This window comes from Salmo trutta, chromosome 20 (genome assembly GCF_901001165.1).
Source record: "Salmo trutta chromosome 20, fSalTru1.1, whole genome shotgun sequence".
In the NCBI taxonomy this organism is placed as follows: Eukaryota; Metazoa; Chordata; class Actinopteri; order Salmoniformes; family Salmonidae; genus Salmo; species Salmo trutta.
Window position 1 is genome coordinate 21,493,407 of NC_042976.1, and position 21,044 is coordinate 21,514,450.

Sequence of the window (21,044 nt, forward strand, 5' to 3'; positions counted from 1 at the left end):
AGCGGGGAGAACAAGTATTTGATACACTGCCGATTTTGCAGGTTTTCCTACTTACAAAGCATGTAGAGGTCTGTAATTTTTATCATAGGTACACTTCAACTGTGAGAGACGGAATCTAAAACAAAAATCCAGAAAATCACATTGATTTTTAAGTAATTAATTTGCGGAGCTGTTGGCCCGGGGTTGAAGTAGCCAGGAGGAAGGCCAGCTTTAGAGAAATGCTTATTGAAATTTTTGATTATCATGGATTTATCGGTGGTGACCTAGCCTCAGTGCAGTGGGCAGCTGGGAGGAGGTGCTCTTGTTCTCCATGGACTTTACAGTGTCCCAAAACCTTTTGGAGTTAGAGCTACAGGATGCAAGTTTCTGCTTGAAAAAGCTAGCCTTTGCTTTCTTGACTGACTGCGTGTATTGGTTCCTGACTTCCCTGAACAGTTGCATATCGCGGGGACTATTCGACACTATTGCAGTCCGCCACAGGATGTTTTTGTGCTGGTCAAGGGCAGTCAGGTCTGGAGTGAACCAAGGGCTATATCTGTTCTTAGTTCTGCATTTTTTGAAAGGGGCATGCTTATCTCAGATGGTGAGGAAATTACTTTTAAAGAATGACCAGGCATCCTCGACTTACGGGATGAGGTCAATATCTGTCACGGTTGTCGTAGGCTGAAGGAGAAGCGGACCAAAGTGCAGCGTGTGTGTCGTTCCACATTTTATTTATACTGTGAAACTATGCAATTAATATAAACAAACTTGAATCACAAAAACAACAAACCGTGACGCAGAGGTGAAACAAACTACTCAAAGACAATCTCCCACAAACCCAGGTGGGACAAACACCAACTTAAATATGACCTCCAATTAGAGACAATGATGACCAGCTGCCTCTAATTGGAGATCATCTCAAACAAAGCCCAACATAGAAATACAAAAACTAGAACAACCCAACATACAAATAACTAAACTAGAAAACCCCCGTCACGCCCTAACCTACTCTACCATAGAAAATAACAGCTTTCTATGGTCAGGACGTGACAGTACCCCCCTCAAAGGTGCAGACCCCAAATGCACCTAAAAAAAAAAAAAAAAGGGAGGGTAGGGAGGGTGGCAAATGTCTATGGCGGTTCTGGTGCAGTACACAGAACCTTCATATCCAGTGGATCCTCCAGCAAAGGAGGCGGCTCTGGTTCGGGGCGAAACCCCTTCTCCGCCCACTGATCCCTCTGCTTTTGTGTCACCGGACCGTGGATCATCACCAGAGGTTCTGGACTGCGGACCGCCGCTGGAGGTTCTGGACTGCGGACCGCCGCTGGAGACTCTGGACTGCGGGCCGTCTCAGGAGGTTCCGGACTGCGGGCCATCTCAGGAGGTTCCGGACTGGGGGCCGTCTCAGGAGGTTCCGGACTGGGGGCCGTCTCAGGAGGTTCCGGACTGGGGACTGTCGCTGCAGGCTCCATGCTATGGATCATTATTGCAAGCTCCGCGCCATGGATCACCACTGGAGGCTTTGTGCCATGGATTATCATTGGAGGCTCCGGGCCATGGATTATCACTGGAGGCTTCGTGCCATGGATCATCCCTACAGGCTCCGGGCCATGGATCATCCGTACAGGCTTCTTGCCATGGATTATCACTGGAGGCTCCGCGCCATGGATCACCACTGGAGGCTTTGTGCCATGGATTATCACTGGAGGCTCCAGGCCATGGATTATCACTGGAGGCTTCGTGCCACGGATCATCACTACAGGCTCCGGGCCATGGATCGTCACTGGAGGCTTCGTGCCTTGGATCATCACTGGAGGCTTTTTATGTGGAGCCGGAACAGATCTCACCGGACTGGGGAACGTCGCGGGAGGCTCCGGACTGGGGGACGTCGCCGGAAGCTCTGGACTGGGAACTGTCGCCGGAAGCTCTGGACTGGGAAGGCGTACTGGAGGCCTGATGCGTGGGGCTGGCACAGGTGGCGCCAGACTGGTAACACGCACCTCAGGGCGAGTGCGAGGAGCAGGAACAGGACACACTGGACTGGGCAGGCGCACTGGAGGCCTGGTACGTGGGGTGTACCCGGCTGTGAATGCGCACTGGCGACACAGTGCGCATCACCGCATAACACGGTGCTTGCTCAGTCACTCGCTCCCCACGGTAAGCATGAGGAGTTGGCTCAGGTCTCCAACCTGACTCTGCCAATCTCCCTGTGTGCCTCCCCCAAATAATTTTTTGGGGCTGCCTCTCGTGCTTCCCTCGTTGCCGTGCTCTCACTGCCTCCACCTGTTCACATGGGAGGCGCTTTTCTCCTGCCCCTAATTCCTCCAAAGCCCTGGATATACTCCTCCTCATCTCCTCCCAAGTCCACTGGTCCATTCCATGCTGCTTGGTCCTTTGGTGGTGGGAGATTCTGTCACGGTTGTTGTAGGCTGAAGGAGAAGCGGACCAAAGTGCAGCGTGTGTCGTTCCACATTTTATTTATACTGTGAAACTATGCAATACATATAAACAAACTTCAATCACAAAAACAACAAACCGTGACGCAGAGGTGAAACAAACACTACTCAAAGACAATCTCCCACAAACCCAGGTGGGACAAACACCAACTTAAATATGACCTCCAATTAGAGACAATGATGACCAGCTGCCTCTAATTGGAGATCATCTCAAACAAAGCCCAACATAGAAATACAAAAACTAGAACAACCCAACATAGAAATAACTAAACTAGAAAAAAAAATGTCACGCCCTGACCTACTCTACCATAGAAAATAACAGCTTTCTATGGTCAGGACGTGACAATATCTTTCCAGGATGCCAGGTCGATTATAAAGGCCTGCTCGCAGATATGTTTTAGGGAGCATTTGACAGTGATGAGAGGTGGTCGTTTGACCGCGGACCCATAGCGGATACAGGCAATGAGGCAGTGATCGCTGAGATCCTGATTTGTCACGAACCGGCTCAAAGTTCGTAACAAAAGGTAGACAACGTGGAGACAAGGACAACGGTGTGTGTAATCAGTAGTGTAAGTGAGTGTTTTGCATGCATAAATGTGATAATGCGGGGTGTTGAAAGGTGCCAAAGCAAACAAAAGGCCACAAAAATACCACAACAAAATCTATGAAGGTGTCTGCATGGAGAGAGTCTCCCCAATGAATGTGGAAGAGGTCTATTTATCCTGGGACACAGGTGTTTCCCATGTAGCGACCCTCCCAACTCCGCCCACCGGCATCCTAATAAGGAAACAAGAACAAAGAGAGAATACGGCAGACAGAGTGGGAGGGTCGTCACAGATTGAAAACAGCAGAGGTGTATTTGGAGGGCAAGTTGGTCAGGATAATGTCTATGAGGGTGTCCATGTTTACGGATTTAGGGTTGTGATAGTCCCACTAAGCGCAAACCAGATGGGATGGCATATCGCTGCAGCATGCTGTGGTAGCCATGCTGGTTAAGTGTGCTTTGAATTCTAAATAAATCACTGACAGTGTCACCAGCAATGCACCCCACTCCGTCACACTTGCTCCTCCATGCTTCACGGTGGGAACCACACATGTGGAGATCATCCGTTCACCTTCTCTGTGTCTCACAAAGACACGGCGGTTGGAACCGAAAATCTCAAGTTTGGACTCATCAGACCAAGGACATATTTCCACCGGTCTAATGTCCATTGCTCATTTTTCTTGGCCCAAGCAAGTCTCTTCATCTTATTGGTGTCCTTAATCTGAGGTGCAGTTAACTCTAATGAACTTATCCTCTGCAGCAGAGGTAACTTTCCTGTGCAGACCTCATGAGAGCCAGTTTCATCATAGTGCCTCATGGTTTTTGCGACTGCACTTGAAGAAACTTTCAAAGTTCTTCAAATGTTCCGGATTGACTGACCTTCATTTTTTAAAGTAATGATGGACTGTCATTTTTCCTTGCTTATTTGAGCTGTTCTTTCAAAAATATGGACTTGGTGTTTTCCCAAATAGGGCTGTCTTCTGTATACTACCCCTACCTAGTCATAACACAACTGATTGGCATTAAGCACATTAAGAAGTAAAGAAATTCCCCAAATTAACTCTTAACAAGGCACACCTGTTAAATGAAATACATTCATGTGGACTACCTCATGAAGCTGGTTGAGAGAATGCCAAGAGTGTGCAAAGCTGTCATCAAGGCAAAGGGTGGCTACTTTAAAGGAACTCAAATATAACATATATTTTAATTTGTTTAACACTTTTTTGGTTACTACATGATTCCATATGTGTTATTTCATAGTAGTGATGTCTTCACTATAAATTCTACAATGTAGAAAATAGTAAAAACAAGAAGAACCCTTGAATGAGTAGGTGGGTCAAGGTTTGACTGGTACTGTATATATATATATATATATATATATATATATATATATATATATATATATATATATATATATATATAGTTATTATAAAACAATTTTCCATCATTATTTTCAATGTAGTTATGATGAGTATTGGCTATGAATTTATGAATTTCACTTGTGGTTATAAATGATATGGTTGCTCTAAAAAACAATGTTTCTTTATTGTGATGAGTAGGTAGAGTATCTTATAATAGGGTCCTTTGACAACTCTGAGCATTACTGATGTGTGTTAATTCTCACCATAGTTTAAAATATAAATCATAGAAATTCTCTTTGTTGATTATGCCCAGCATGCATGTTGCAACCACTATTTTACCACAGAAGAAGGCTAAGGCTATATTGCTACTTCCATATAGAACATTCTGTAAATTGTTATAGTCTATATGGGTACTTCACCGACATTGCATTGATTTGTCACTAAATTAATATATGGTATGATCAAAAACTATTGAATTGTAAACTATAAGACAAAGATAATACATCTAAAAATCTAAAATCTGTATTTACACACATTATTAAATGTAATGTGAGGGAGGTTCAGTTGCTTTTGACAGTAGGTTACTAGGTAATCTAACTGACATGCATAGTAGTAATGATAATAAGTCATTGTAAACAATGCAGAATTGATACAATAGATGTCGTCAACATTCATCTTCTGATTTATTTGTTTACACCAGACAGCATATGGCACATGACTAAACCCATTTACTATGGACAAACAAACAATGTGTTTACAATCCAATTCTATTCCCAGATTGAGTTTTGTATGACAAACTGTTTCAATTAATACTAGACATAATAACCAATCACAAAGGGCCAGTGAAATGAAACTTCCTCGCTTTCGCCGGAAATATGGGAAGGAAAGGTTGAATGCGGAAATGAGACTCACTGTGAGGAGTACTTGTACAGTTGCGATCGGGAGGGTGAGAGAAAATATCAACAGAAGACGCTTGCGTTCTCGGGCAGCGCTTGAGATCAGTCATGGATGATTCTGAAAATCTTTTATTTTTCTAATGCGCTTGGAACTAATGAAGAAGTGTGCATGCTATCAACAGCAACGACAATCTGCGTTATTTTGTTTTCGTTCCATTCTCTTTTTCAATCTCTCCTTTGAAAGAATGTGGTTGAATCCAGAGGAAGTTTTGCTGAAAAACGCGCTGAAGCTTTGGGTTACCGAAAAATCTAACGATTTCTTCATTTTGCAGCGCAGAAGAGGACATGGGGATTCAGGGGGAAAATTTACAGGTAATACGCCAGCTACTCCCATTCATCTTACTGTCTTTCGTCTGATTTCAGCAGCTTTAGTAGCCTATATTACCACTTGGACACACCAGTCTACGCTACGCAACATAGTAACAACTCATTTATAAACAATGTTGCAAATAGCTGCGATTCAACCAATATTTTTTTGATTGATATTGTGCTGGGAGTATGTATCCCAGAGTCTCCCAGCATGTCTCCGAGCATAATGACGAAAGACAATTGTTGGTTGGATTGCAGCTACAGTATGTTGCAACTTGCCATAGCCTTGGCTACAGTGTAGGATCCGGTTTTTACAAAGCTTGGAAACAAGTGTTTTCCCCATATTTGGGATGATCAAAACAATGTTTTCTTTGCAGCTTAAAATAATATGTGCCATGAAGCCTTGGAGCAATAACAGGCAATTTATTAACATATCACTTATTTTTTGGCCTGTGTATTTTCTTTCAGGTCTTCATAGATTCTTTACAATTCCATAGAGTTTTTTTCTGATGATGGACCATGATAAGGTGTCACCTGGTCTTGTTTTTGTGTGATCTTCATTGGGATTTTCACTTTAAGATAGAACTGTAAACATCAGGACAGGATAGGGAGTATCATCCCATAAAAACAATATAACATTTCCTGGCAAGAGTTTAGAGAATGTGTTTGTTGCCATGGTTTCCAAAGTAAATCTGTGGGATGAAAGGTTAGAAGAAGCCCCAGTTTTTGGCTCTTACAAAACCACACCCTAGTTTTGTTATGGGAAGAGAAGAACAAGTACAATATCAATTGGAAAAAAATGTATCCATGATTTGATTTCGATAAAACATAAAAAGGGTATTCAGCAGCACTGAAACATCTGCAACGTCTTGTTCTCTGTCACTAGCTAAAATAACTTCTGCTTCCTATTTCACAAAGAACACTTTCCTGTGAGGGACATTAAGGTTTCCTTTCTCTCTACCTCTGAGCACACTGTACATGTCCATTGTCCACAGACATACAAACTTAGTGAACAATATAGGCCGAACAAAATACATGATTTACAGTGCTTACATTTTACAATGTAAGCACTGTGAAGTAAGTGGTTAGGTGACAAATAGGTTTGTGTTGCCAGGGTACAATGGTTCAGAGCGGCAGACAGGCAGAGCTTAATAGTTGTGGTGTGGTGTGGTCTGGGATGGGCAGTGCTCCAGGAGAGAGTTATTTGTCTGGTGTTCGGTTTGTCTTCCATCCCTCTCCTCTTTTGTGGCGGAGCGGTTGGGTGGGGGTGGGAATGCCAAACACTAGATAGTGATCTCACATCGACCAGACTGTAGCCTAATGAAAGTAGTAAGCCTAATGCCTTGTCTTGCCTGCTGTGTGCTTATTACACATTTGATTTGCCAAATCATTAACAGACTGTTCTTGCAAACTTAATTTGTTATTGTAGTTGAGGCCATGTGCTGCAGTTGACTGTTAGCTGCACTTTGATGGGACTGTTTTTCCCAGCTCTCCCTAAATGCTCCATTCTGTTAAATGGCTGTGCTTAGCAAAGGAAAGCCAGAATTAAAACTAGACAAGAGGGACTAGTGTTTGGTGGCTTTGGCCTCAGTGGAAAATCATGATCCTGATTAGTGGTGGAGTTAAAGAGAGGCTCTGTTATGGTACCTCAGGATATTAGAGAGTGTATCTGGTTCCTATAAGGTGATGACTGGTGGGGTGGAGGAGGTTGTTCCAGGGTTAATTTAGCCTTCTCAACACCTAATAAATACGAATGAGTTTGGGGTGTTAGGGACTCTTAAGTTTGTAGTTTTTATGCCATGGCTTTGGGGCTTCACATGTGGAGGATTTGTGGAGAGGGAGGGGGTCTCGATTCCAGTACTGTTACCCTATGATTCTAGTGGACCAATGTAGTGACCAACAGAGAAGAACAATACTTATGTTGAACCTCTTAATAGCTTTTAAGTCTATGTTATGTTCTCACATAATGTGGCCATTATGAGACTGTTAGTGACCATTAGTGGTACCAGTTTATGTCCAATCTCTTTTGTAATGCCTCAAGGCTGGCATCCAGTGCTCACTGTGGAATGTCTGAGTCTGTTATACACATGATAATGCCTTTAGCTTTCTGGGGTTATGTGTAATAGGTGCCAGTGTGCCCCATCTGCTTAAAGGCACAATCTGTAAAACATCCTGCTGTTCAACTAATGATAACCATTGATTATTGTAGAAAATGCCTTATGAGCTTAGTACAATTGTCTTACCATATGAAAATATATGATATAACCGTTCATATGGGTTGGTATAATGCTGCCTCTCTCCCATGTGTCAATGAGCTCATTGATATGTGTGTGTTGTCAGATGGTATTTCTCAGTCATTTCTGGTCTCTTTCTGTGTCCGACTGCTCTGGTCTGTCCAGGTCTTCTGGTGGGAGCTCTGGACACAGTGCTGGACTCCAACGCCCGGGTCACACCATTCCGTATCCTGCTACAGGTGCCTGGGTCACAGGTCAGCTGGACTATAGCTTGTGGTAAGCTCTGAGAAATGTCTCGTTTTCCTCTCGCCGATTCCCATATTTGTCGGTCGGTAGGTTCCTGCTTCTACTCTCTTTCTCTGGCTCTCTCTGTGTATCTATTTCTCTGATGTGTGTCTGTTGTTATACAGGTGCAGCTGTTGAGGACATGAACAGGCATTGGGACTGGCTGGTCCAGAACCTACTCCACTCTCTCTCAGTGTTTGAGAACAAGGAGGATGTCGCCAGCTTCGTCAAAGGGAAAGTCAAGGTACTGTACTATTAGAATAAGATTAACTATAGCCCTGTGATACTCTGTAAATACTATGTAGGCCTACTATCAAAAACCACTGTGTTCAACTTAATCTGACTCTCAAATGTTGTCTCTTCTTGACTTTCTTTTCTATTTCTGTGTATCTTGCTCTCATCCCCTGTTTTGCATTTTTGTTTCTCTTCCTCTTTTTCTTTCTCTCATTGTCCATTTATTTCTCCTCCTCCTCCAGGGTCTGATAGCAGAGGAGGTGAGGGGGAAGCAGGCGGCTCAAGAGGAGGACCCAGAGAAGTTCCGGGAGGTACTGCTGAAGTTTGAGCTGCGTTTCGGCCTGCCCTCCTCAGAGAAGCTGGTCACCACCTACTCCTGCTGCTGCTGGAAGGGGCGTGTCCCCCGGCATGGCTGGCTCTACCTCAGCATCAACCACATGGCCTTCTATTCCTTCCTGCTGGGAAAGGAAGGTCCGTCCCCTTAAATTCTCCCCCTTTAATTAGCACACAGAATAGCCCCAGTCTTGCTGGTTGTGAACTGGTTGTGAACTAGTCTGAACTGGTTGTGTCTGTTAATTAGAATCTCTAACCTCTGTTTTCCAGTTGTAAAGATGACAAGCCCTTTATATATCTTGTGAACTGTGACATACTTTCTACAGTAAACATTGTGTCTTTTCAGTTAAAGTGATGCTGCAGAGTTTTTGTATAACTTTAGCCAGTAGTTTTGAAAGTAGCCCTCGAGAAAAAAACGTGTCCCTGAAAATTGTGCATAATTGTGTACAACATCATCCATTTCGTATGATATGTAACATCCTACAAAAATACAATTAAAATATCTTACACATTTTTAAGTGCTGAAGATCCTGTTCAATCTCTTTAACCATTGAAATCTCTTCAGTGTAGAGTGTCTTCTAAACCTAACCCCTGACCTTTGACCACTTCTCTCTCCCTCAGTGAAGTTTGTGATCCCGTGGGTGGAGGTGACAAGGCTGGAGCGGGTCTCCACTGGCCTCATGACGGACATGGTGCGTGTGACAACGCGGCGGCGCCAGCGGGACTTCTCTATGTTCCTGAGCCTGGACGAGGCGTTCGGGGTCATGGGTCAGCTGGCTGACATCGCACTGCGACGCCTGCTGGACAGCGGAGGTCTGGAACTGGACCAAGTCCTCCAGCAGTCCTCCAACATCACCAAGAGGTCAGAGGGCAACACAGAATAAGTTAGATGAAGTTGTAGTGTATTGTAGTGTAAAGGAGGGTGGGGGATTTTTTTGTGGGTGTGTCATTTGGTTTGTTCAGATTCATATTGTCTGTTCTTTGTTGACTTGCCTTGCAGTTCTGAGAGGATTGGATTGGCGTCAGCAATCTGATTGATCGGTTGCTTTCCTGATGAAATAGTTTGATAAACAGTAGTTTAATAAGGTTGTCTCATTGTTATCTGCTTTGGTCAAAAGAGACCTCATCAAGCACTTCTTGAAAATCCCTGATATCTTGACTAATTTACTTCCCTCTAGATTCCGACCATCCTCTGTATAACCTTGCATCATAGTGTGACTGAATGTGTGTGTTTTAGTTCCACCTGTAGTACATTCACCATAACATTTTCAATTTCAGGTTTTGTGTGTAAAATGACAGTTTTCAGTGGTAAAATTGTACTTTAGAGCTGAGCTAAAGCATTCAGTCATATATCTCTATGGGTGTAACAGACTGTTTAGTTGTATTATTTATTTGGTAACTTCCTCACATGCAACTCTTGCCAAGTAGGTGATATTTTTGTCCCTCCCCCATCATTCAGCATAGTGTAAATTCCTCATCACCATGACAGGAAGTGAAAAATGATCTGACCTAAATTGCAGTGACCAGAATAGTCTGCCTGTATCTGAGTGTATCTGGATTCTTTATAAGTTTTCCTTATCATAGCTTTCAGTCAGAAATGTCTGAGTCACTAAAGGTAACGAATCCATGAGGATTCACTCTCAGTCCCTCTTTTACTCTCTCTCTCTATCCTGGAGGAGAATTCCTAACTGTCACTCATTTTCTACAGAACAGATCTCTGTCTGTGTCACTCTAACTCTTCCCCTTTCCCCTCAGGGTTCTGGAGGAGCAGGCATTGAGGGCGTACGTCCTGGCTCTTTTCCGGCTACCGCGGGCCGAGTGTCTCCAGGAGGTGGCTCTGTGTTCAGTGTGGACGCCCCATGCCCGCTGCCACACAGCCGGAACGCTCTACACCACCGACAGCTACCTATGCTTCGCCAGTCGAGAGGAGGGCCACTGCAGCCTGCTCATCCCCCTTTCAGAGGTAGCCATCGTATCATACTGCAGTTGACTCTGCTGGTTAAACTTTAATGCTGGCTGTGTTAGAGCTTACACCTTTAGCCTTAAGCTTTACCATGGTTAAATACATTAGTTGCTATACACCACAGTCGTGTATAGAGATGTATGGCTCTTGCATACATAAACAAGTTATTCAAAGTTTATTACTGTGTTAATACCATTTTACCATATATTTTTCCTTACTGTACCATATTACCAACATTTCCTTGGCTCTTGACCTTTTACCTCTGTCTCTTCCTGTGCTGCCAGGTGATCTCCATAGAGAAGGCTGAGAGCACCAGCCTGCTGCCCAACCCAGTGATCGTCAGCGTGAGGAGTAAGAAGGCCTTCCAGCTGATCGAGCTGCAGGACAGAGACAGCCTGGTCGACAGTCTGATGTCACGGCTCAGAGCCTTGCAATGGAAACACTCTATGTTCCACAGCAAGAAATCTCTGGTAGGCTACAGCAACACTACCAGCCCATAAATGTCTGTTGTCCATTACACACATCATATCTCATGGTGATGCCCAACAGGCCTAGACCAAGAAGCAGAATGCAACTGCACTGCATGGACATATATGATTACTGCTAGTATTTTTACACACAAGTTAGTCATTCATTGTGTATATTTGACTAATTCTGGTGTTTGGGTGCTCCAGACGTCCTCGTCTCCCTACTATACCTTCTACTATGACACCATGTACTGTGACGGGGAGGAGATCGAGGAGAGACCACTACGTCACACAGTGAACACAGAGGCTCTGATGGCATACTACCACCACTCTCAACCTGGCCTCAACAATAGCACGGCTGTGAGTATGGAAACTAGTGCACCGTCGGCCATAACCCTGATATGGCTGGAGCCTCCTTTATTATGATGTTTACATAGCAGATACCATAATAATGGTGGCTGCAGGGATAGCAGCCACATTGGCCAATGTGTCTAGGCTTGACATTTAACATTGGTTGCCTGATTCTGTTTTAAGCAACTCCTTTGTTGTTGTCATGCTAAATATTTATTAGGCTAAATTAGAATTCTAAGTGTTTAGCATGACAACAACAAAGGAGTTGCTTTAACCAAAAGTGGCAACTAAACGTCAAGCCTATTAGAAACAGACTGGCAACCAGGGTATGGTACATGTGATATAGTGGTAGTTCTGGGATGAGGTTGTGATTATGTTACATCTCTTTCATTATTTAAACATGTATTGATCCCTGTTCTCCCCCTGACTGGCACACTGGGTAACTTTACCTCCCAGGGCTATTGCTGGGAATGTGCTTACAGTACTACCATACTCGGTTTGCTCAAGGGTGTGTGTGTGTCCTGTGTGTGTGTGTCCTGTGTGTGTGTGTCCTGTAGACCATGGAGCAGGTGAAAGAGCGTCTGTGGGATGACCACTTCTCTGCGTATGGTCGAGGCGTCCACATGTTTCGCACAGAGAAGATCCAGAAGCTGGTTGCCATGGGAATACCAGAGTCGCTACGGGGAGAGCTATGGATGACCTTCTCTGGTGAGGGGTGGAGGAGTCTGAGGTCATTGGTTGCTATAACAACAGGTCAAATATACAGTACCAGTCAAAAGTTTGGACACACCTACTCATTCAAGGGTTTTTCTTTATTTGTACTATTTTCTACATTGTAGAATAATAGTGACAACATCAAAACTATGAAATAACACATATGGAATCATGTAGTAACCAAAAAAGTGTTAAACAAATCAAAATATATTTGAGATTCTTCAAAGTAGCCACCCTTTGCCTTGATGACAGCTTTGCACACTCTTGGCATTCTCTCAACCAGCTTCACCTGGAATGCTTTTCCAACAGTCTTGAAGGAGTTCTCATATATGCTGAGCACTTGTTGGCTGCTTTTCCTTCACTCTCCGGTCCAACTCATCCCAAACCATCTCAATTGGGTTGAAGTCGAGTGATTGTAGAGGCCAGATCATCTGATGCAGCACTTCATCACTCTCCTTGGTTAAATAGCCCTTACACAGCCTGGTGTTTTGGGTCATTGTCCTGTTGAAAAATAAATGATAGTCCCACTAAGCGTAGTGATTTCCTTGCAGCAAATCAACCATGAAGGCCTGATTCACGCAGTCTCCTCTGAACAGTTGATGTTTGAGATTTGTCTCTTACTTGAACTATCTGAAGCATTTATTTTGGCTGCAATCTGAGGTGCAGTTAACTCTTATGAACTTGTCCTCTGCAGCAGAGGTAACTCTGGGTCTTCCTTTCCTGTGGCGGTCCTCATCAGAGCCAATTTCATCATAGCACTTGATGGTTTTTGCGACTGCAGTTGAAGAAACTTTAAAAGTTCTGGAAATTTTCCAAATTGACTGACCTTCATATCTTAAAGTAATGATGTACACACCTGTTAATTGAAATGCATTCCTGGTGACTACCTCATGAAGCTGGTTGGGAGAATGTGAAAAGTGTCCAAAGTTGTAATGAAGACAAAGGGTGGCTACTTTGAAGTATCTCAAATATAAAATATATTTCGATTTTTTTTAAATACTGTTTTTGGTTACTACATGATTCCATATGTGTTATTTCATAGTTTTGATGTCTTCACTATTATTCTACAATGTAGAAAATAGTAAAAATAAAGAAAAAGCCTTGAATGAGTAGGTGTATGCAAACTTTTGACTGGTACTGTATTTAAGGGTGGGGTTATCTTTAGGGTAGATATCTGTATATCCTCAAAGGAGGGATGGCGAGTACTGTTCTGTGTTCTGCTCGACTGCCTACTTTCAGTTCCGTTCCTATGTACAATGCCTAGCATTTATGGTATGTGCCATTTTATCTTAGAGTTTGGGGAGGGGCTTTTACCAGGCAAGCAGTTCCCTTTTTTCAAAACCATTAGTCTTGATGCAACTTTGTAGTCTATTCTCAGGGATCCTGCTTTGCTTTATTCTGTTAGTGTCAGAGTTGATGTCATATGGAATCCAGATCAGCAGGATGTAGTGGGCATGCAAATAGCTTGTGACCTCATCTCCAATGAAAACAAGCAATTAGGCATGTGTGAACACACACTTCACAGACTGCACCAGAAACAGACTGGCAGCAGACTGGCTCCACTCCACCTGAACAGACTGTTTTCTTTGCCCCCATATCAAACTATCCCCAGTCACCTGTTTACTCCCTCTCAATGTTCTAAACGCATCACATCCTCCAGGGGGAGTCAACAAAGGGCAAGAGCTCCAAACAAGCCTTGTCCCAAAGTAACCCCTATCTTTTTGGTGTTTCCAGATCTGAAGGAACCAGATAGGTAACTTATCCATTCCTTTCAGATCTGCGAACACTTACGGGTAGGAACAGAAGAGAAGGGTTAGGGCCTAGGGGATGTTTTCCGACCAGGCCTTTATGAACATGTAAGTGCTTATATGCTGTTGCTGTGTAACACCGACACTATTCCCCCTGGAAACACAGACTCATCGTCAGAGTTGGCATCCCACCCAGACTACTACTCGGGGCTGGTGACGGAGTCTATAGGCCACAGCAGCCTGGCCACGGAGGAGATCGAGAGAGACCTGCACCGCTCGCTGCCGGACCACCCCGCCTTCCAGAACGTCACGGGCATCGCTGCCCTACGCCGCGTCCTCACCGCATATGCCCACCGCAACCCCAAGATTGGCTACTGCCAGGTAAGGTATCCACTACCATACAGTAACCTATGTCACAATGTGTATACAGTGCAGGTAGAGTATAACTGACTGCCTGTCATTCTTCCTAGTCAATGAATATCCTGGCATCTGTGCTGCTGCTGTACACTAAAGAGGAGGAGGCCTTCTGGCTGCTGGTGGCTGTGTGTGAGAGAATGCTGCCTGACTATTTCAACCGCAGAGTCATAGGTGAGAGGTCAAACTGACCTGCATAGGTTTACCACTGCTATTGTTACACATTGCTATTACTACAGCGATGGTTCGTCTACTTCCACTTTTACTGACATCATAGCTAGTACTGTACATTAGATGAAGTACTAAAAATAAAACTATCAAAACCATAGCAGATCAAACATTAGTAGGTCTATTAGTAGCCGGTCTGGTGTTTAGGTGATTTGAATGTTTTTTTTTTTTTCTCCGTCAGGGCTGTTTTTCTGCCCTGACTGCAACAGAGCCAACAATAACTCAAGGCTTTCTTTAGCCAGCGTGAAGCGTGTGCTGAAACACAAGCTAATTTCCTGTGCTTTGTGCCACTATTTATTTCTGGCACATATGAAATGCATTCAAAGTAATTTCCTCTTCTGTTCTGCTTTGAAATTGCAGTTGTTTACTTGTTCTCCTTAGAAAATAGATTTTTCATCTCCATGTGGCTTCCTGGTTCAAATAAAGTCTGAAAAGATCACTTATCTGGGATATTGCACAATGAGAACATGTTATTCTCACACGCATGTGTGGAAGTCAAGACATCATGTGTATACACATGTATAGAGCATACATCCACGAGACCAACATTCATTTCCCTCTATGAGATGATAAAGGATGTTCTGTACTTCTATAGAGGTGTACGATCATGAGTTTATCTATATTAATGTAGATTTTCACTTGTGTTTGTGTTTGCAGGTGCTCAGGTGGACCAGTCAGTGTTTGAAGAGCTGATCCAGGAGCGTCTTCCCGAGCTGGCCGAGCACATTCCCGACCTCTCCCCCCTCTCCTCCCTCTCCCTGTCCTGGTTCCTCACCCTCTTCCTCAGTGTGCTTCCCTTCCGCAGCGCCGTCTGTGTGGTAGACTGCTTCTTCTTCCACGGCATCAAAGCCATCTTCCAGCTAGGGCTAGCTGTGCTGGATGCGAACGCTGCGGCGCTGTGTGCTAGTGCAGATGACGGCCAGGCCCTCATGATCCTCACTGGGTAATGCATATGGAGGAATGCATGCATGTCTACACACAGTTCACATCTGAGCATAGTCTACATTCTCACACAAAACTTCTCTGCCTGCAGCTTTCTGGACCACGTGAAGTACGATGAGAATCCGTCTTCACCTGCCCTTCACCCTCCCTCGTCTCCGAGGGGGGAGGAGGAGGGCAGCCCGACTGTAGAACTTCACACCCTGATCACTGACCTCATCACTGACTCCTATGAGGTAAGACAGCACTGCAATACTCCCTCCACACCACCAGAGGGTAGTTGTGAAAATGTGGCACTGATGTTTGTTCTCGTTGTGTGTACCTGTCCTGTTTTGTCAGAAATTTGGAGACCTAACGGTGAGACAGATAGAGCGGTTGCGATGCAGACACCGGATCCAGGTTCTCCAAGCACACGAGGACATCACCAAGGAGAACGCAGTGGGTCTTTCATATCACATCTCAAACAGTCACACGCATGCATGAAATACACCATGACCAAAGGTTGAAATCTTACACTTTTCCTCTCCAAACTGCTTGACCCTTCCCTTCTCTCTGTGTGTAGCTCAGGGTGGTGACCCCAGATGTCTCTCTCTCCCCTGAAAACCTGGCTGATGTCTACGACCTCTTCAAGGTACTTCAGTTCAATTCAATACACCTTTATTTATCTTCCCAGGACCACTACGAAAGGCATTGCCAGAGCACGATGATAACGTCCTCCACATATAGTCCAACTGTACAACAACACATCTGTGTCTGTTTCTCTTATAGACAGAGCACTTCATCAACCTGTACTGGGGCGATGGGAGCACCACTGTGGCTCTCCAGCACCATGACCCAGGCCAGCCCTATGTGGAGCAGTACAGAGTGGACCGGGCCCAGTTCAAAAGCCTGTACGTGCTACTGGTTCCCTGGCTGTGTGGCCTCCACACTGACACCGTGGCCCACCGGACCTTCACACTGCTGGACCAGGACAGTGACTTACTCATCACCTTCAGAAAGTTTGCCGGGTGGCTGGGTATTTTTATTTTTTTACATTTATTTGAAACAGGGACAAGGTACATCAGAACACAAGTCTCAGAAGTGAGAAGGGTTGCGTTGCACCAGATTTAGCTAACAGCTAATTTACATTGTGTGTGTGTGTGAGAGAGAGGGAGGGAGGGTGTGTGTTTAAAAGAGGTAGGGAGAGTGAGTATGTGTATGCCTGAAGAGATAATGTGTGTAATATGAGTGCTTTCATATTATGCTTTCATGGGCATCTGGAATTCAGCCCACCAGGGTTTTATGGGAATCAATATGCAGCCAAGGCTTTTAGGAGGAGCTGCCACTGCTGTGTACAGTACATTGACTGAAGTAGAGAAAATATGTAAATTCACCTCTTAAACTCGCAGAGCTGAAGGGCTCCCTCTGTGGTCCTCTATCATTTAGACAGACAGTATAAACACTCACTGACACACATTGTGATTTAAAGCCAATGACTGGCTGTTGGAGATGTTAATCAATTGTAATGGTGACAATTCTGTCTCTCTCTCGGCATCAGACACACTATACTGTGAGGAACTGAATGAGAAGATCAGACTTCTGTATCGTTTGCACATACCTCCAGGTGAGTCACATAGACTTCCTACGGTGTTTTGCTCCTCTTTAAGACATGTACTTTAGCTGGACATGCAACTAGCTTTGACTAGAGATCCATTAACATTCATCGTAATGTGACTGTCTCCTGTAGCTCTGACTGAGAGTGAGGATGACCCGTCTCCACTGAAGAGCCCTCTGCTGTCCACTACCAGACCACTCCATATAGAGATGCCTAATGGTAACTATTCATGCTTCCAGTGTTCCAGGTTCACGTTTCTAGCTCTGTCCTGTTCAGATGATCACGTTGATGTAGCTCCTGTGTGTGTTCATGTTGAAGAGGAGATCAGAGACTATCAGGAGCAGTTGAAGCAGATGTTGAAGGACCTGGCTCAGGAGAAGAATGTGGAGAAACCGCTACCTCTAATGAACCAGGTACATACAGCGCATTCGGAAAGGATTCAGACCCCTTGACTTTTTACACGTTTTGGTACATTACAGCCTTATACTAAAATAGATGAAATATTTTTTTCCCCTCAGCAATCTATTATGACAAAGTAAAACGTTTTTTTTTTTTACATTTAAACTTTATTTTTTTTTTTTTTTTTTACATTTATTAAAAATAAAAAACATACATTATTTACATAAGTATTCAGACCCTTTGCTATGAGACTCGAAATTGAGCTCAGGTGCATACTGTTTCCCTTGATCATCCTTGAGATATTTCTACAACTTCATTGGAATCCACCTGTGGTAAATTCAATTGATTGGACATGATTTGGAAAGGCACACACCTGTCTATATAAGGTCCCACAGGTGACAGTGCATTTCAGAGCAAAAACCAAGTCATGAAGTCGAAGGAATTGTCCATACAGCTCCGAGACAGGATTGTGTCGAGGCACATATCTGGGGAAGGGTACCAAAATCGCTTTGCAGCATTGTAGGTCCCCAAGAACACAGTGGCCTTCATCATTCTTAAATGGAAGAAGTTTGAAACCACCAAGACTCTTCCTAGAGCTGGCCGCCAGGTCAAACTGAGCAATGAGGGGAGAAGGGCCTTGGTTAGGGAGGTGACCAAGAACCTGATGGTCACTCTGATAGAGATCCAGAGTTCCTCTGTGGAGATGGAAGAAACTTCCAGAAGGACAACCATCTCTGCAGCACTCCACCAATCAGGCCTTTATGGCAGAGTGGCCAGACAGAAGCCACTCCTCAGTAAAAGGCATATGACAGCCCGCTTGGAGTTTGGCTAAAGGCACCTAAAGGACTCTCAGACCATGAGAAACAAGATTCTCTGGTCTGATGAAACCAAGATTGAACTATTTGGCCTGAATGCCAAGCGCCACGTCTAGAGGAAACCTGGCACCATGCTCTGGGGATGTTTTTCAGCAGCAGGAACTGGGAGACTTGTTAGGATCGAGGGAAAGATGAATGGAGCAAAGCACAGAAAGATCCTTGACGAAAACCTGCTCCAGAGTGCTCAGGACCTCAGACTGGGTCGTTGTCCTGTTGCCTCAAAGCACACAGCCAAGACAATGCAGAAGTGGCTTCGGGACAAGTCTCTGTATGTCCTTGAGTGGCCCAGCCAGAGCCCGGACTTGAATCCGATCAGACATCTCTGGAGAGATCTGAAAATAGCTGTGCAGCGACGTGCCCCATCCAACCTGACAGAGCTTGAGAGGATCTGCAGAGAAGAATGGGAGAAACTCCCCAAATACAGCTGTGCCAAGCTTGTAGCGTCATACACAAAAAGACTTGAGGCTGTAATCGCTGCCAACGGTGCTTCAACAAAGTACTGAGTAAAGGGTCTGAATACTTATGTAAATGTGATATCAGTTTATTTTTAATACATTTTTGCAAATGTTTAAACCTCATTATGGGGTATGTGTGTAGATTGATGAGGATTGTAAAAATAAATAAAACATTTGGAATAACACTAATGTAACAAAATGTGGAAAAAGTCAAAGGGTCTGAATACTTTCCGAATGCACTGTACAATAAGGAAGGAATTCAATCAGGGACCCAATAAACAGTCATTAAGTCACAACAAAGGTATAATAAACGTATTGTTTTCTACAGAGGGAGTTCATCCAGTTCTGTAAGACCCTCTACAGCATGTTCCATGGCAACCCAGATGAGAACGAGCTCTTTCAGGCCATCGCTACAGTGACCAGCCTGGTGCTGCAGATCGGTGAGGTCGGCCACCGCAGCCGGTCAGAGGTCAGCAGCGAGGGCGGGGCCGGAGACGAGGTAGAGGAGGATCACAGGGAGGGGAGTCAAGAAGACCACCCTGTCTTCAGCACCAAAGAAGGAGATGGAGCGAGGCAGGACGGGACCAGGAAGAGTTCCGAGCGGTCTGAGAGTTCGAGCGAGTGGACGGTCAGCTACGCTCAGATCCTGGCCTCGCTCCTCACAGAACAGCAGCTGGTCAACTTCTTTGAGAAACCACTGGACCTGTCAGCAAAGGTGGCTGTAGCAAAGGTGAAACAGTACCATGAAAGGGCCGGTCTGCTTATGCTTCAGCAAGGAACCAGCTGATTTAACATGACCAAGAGAATGACCATGTGACCCAATACTGGGTTTCTAATCTAGTTGCTTGTCTAGATGCCAGGCAGATTTCTTGCCAATAAGTTGTCTGTGTCCTCCATCCTACAAGGATGAGTGGGTACCAAGAGTCCATATGTGCCTATATTGAGTTGTAGGTCTGTCAAGCACGAGGGAGAAGTACTGTAGATGTGTAGGTCTTCCTATCCTGATGAAATGTGGCCTCGTCTTCTGGGACCAACCGCTCAGTTTGAAAACAGGTTTACCAAAACCAGAGGTGGCTGAGACGTGCATGATAATCAATGAAGACTACATGTATCAATCAGTCAGTCATATATATATACTACTGTGAGAACGTCCCACACATGATGCACTACATGAAACACCATGAAAAGGGATATTGTTAACATTTCTCAGTATTTGTAGACACGTTTTCATTCTCCTTCATCCAGTCTATGAAATGGGAACAAATTCAAATATTTTGACATTGGCTGCCTGGTTGGTAATACAGCCTAGGCAGGATCTTGTTTGCCATATCTTCCAACCTCAAGTAGAGCAGACAGGTGTTATTTTCCTGCCGAATATTTTTTGCCTTTATTTACTGCGAAATGTTTGTCATACAATGGACGTTGGAATCTTGCCTTTGTGTGCAACATTGTAAATGTACACTTATATATTTTGTCCTGTATTGATCTAATTAATGTATTTTGTTCTTTAAGAATTCCTATTTTAAGTGTTCTATAACTGTTTATGAGCCTGTTATTCTACCAAGCATATTTCTTAATTCAAGTGTTAGTGACCAGTATTATATTATAGACCAAAGTCCTACACACCTTCTCAAAATCAGTTGAGATACCAACTACAAACAATACCGCTGTGCCTCATATTTTGTTAAATGGGTCTTCTATACAGAGACCTTGATTTTGCCAATGGAATCAGTAATGACATTTAGTTTTGGGTTATTCCAGAACCCAACTGTCCAGTTCACTGATGCACCTTTGATTTTTACATGTTATTTTTTAGTGCACTGAAGTTCACTTGAGGTGCATTATAAATGGGACCTTTGATCAATTCTTTAACATCAATTTCATGTCTGCTGCACAAAGTCTAACATGGTGTGTTTGTAAATCATTAAAACAATATTTGCCTCATCCATGTCTTGTTCTGTCTTTCAAAGATTGATTCACTAAGGAGATTGTAGACCCTCAAAAGCCCATTGTGTAATGGAATGTCCACCAGAGCTATTGACAGAATTTGTTCATTTCTCTACCATAAGCCACCTCTGTTTTAGAGAATTTGGCAGTATGTCCAACCGGCCTCACAACCGCAGACCATGTGTAACCGTGCCAGCCCAGAACCTCCACATCCGGCTTCTTCAACTGCGGGACCGTCTTGAGTCCAGCCATCTGA

At 44.2% G+C, this 21,044-nt stretch overlaps 1 protein-coding gene across 2 annotated transcripts; it reads left to right on the plus strand.

Annotated features, from left to right (window-relative positions):
* The first annotated feature begins 5,195 nt into the window (after positions 1-5,195).
* LOC115155679 (TBC1 domain family member 8) lies at positions 5,196-20,787 on the plus strand. Of its 2 annotated transcripts, none has more exons than XM_029702557.1 (20): positions 5,196-5,611; positions 8,008-8,118; positions 8,253-8,371; positions 8,604-8,832; positions 9,316-9,556; positions 10,450-10,657; positions 10,942-11,127; positions 11,332-11,484; positions 12,033-12,183; positions 14,104-14,318; positions 14,408-14,525; positions 15,237-15,522; positions 15,613-15,754; positions 15,858-15,956; positions 16,081-16,149; positions 16,287-16,533; positions 17,056-17,121; positions 17,245-17,331; positions 17,431-17,525; positions 19,170-20,787. In XM_029702557.1, the coding sequence occupies exons 1-20, from the start codon at positions 5,380-5,382 to the stop codon at positions 19,626-19,628; spliced, it is 3,513 nt and encodes a 1,170-aa protein (XP_029558417.1). In that variant the 5' UTR covers positions 5,196-5,379; the 3' UTR covers positions 19,629-20,787. The 2 variants fall into 2 exon arrangements, with proteins under 2 accessions (XP_029558417.1, XP_029558416.1); XM_029702556.1 differs by having other exon boundaries at positions 5,197-5,611; positions 17,407-17,525.
* The last annotated feature ends 257 nt before the right edge of the window (positions 20,788-21,044 follow it).

What these genes read in the sequence shown, in the direction of transcription:
- LOC115155679 (XM_029702556.1), top strand. Translation starts at nt 5,380, where the DNA reads ATGCGCTTGGAACTAATGAAGAAGTGTGCATGCTATCAACAGCAACGA. An exon ending in GCCTCAACAATAGCACGGCT is followed by an intron (nt 11,485 to 12,032) that starts GTGAGTATGGAA and finishes TGTGTCCTGTAG; the next exon opens with ACCATGGAGCAGGTGAAAGA. An exon ending in GCTATGGATGACCTTCTCTG is followed by an intron (nt 12,184 to 14,103) that starts GTGAGGGGTGGA and finishes CTGGAAACACAG; the next exon opens with ACTCATCGTCAGAGTTGGCA.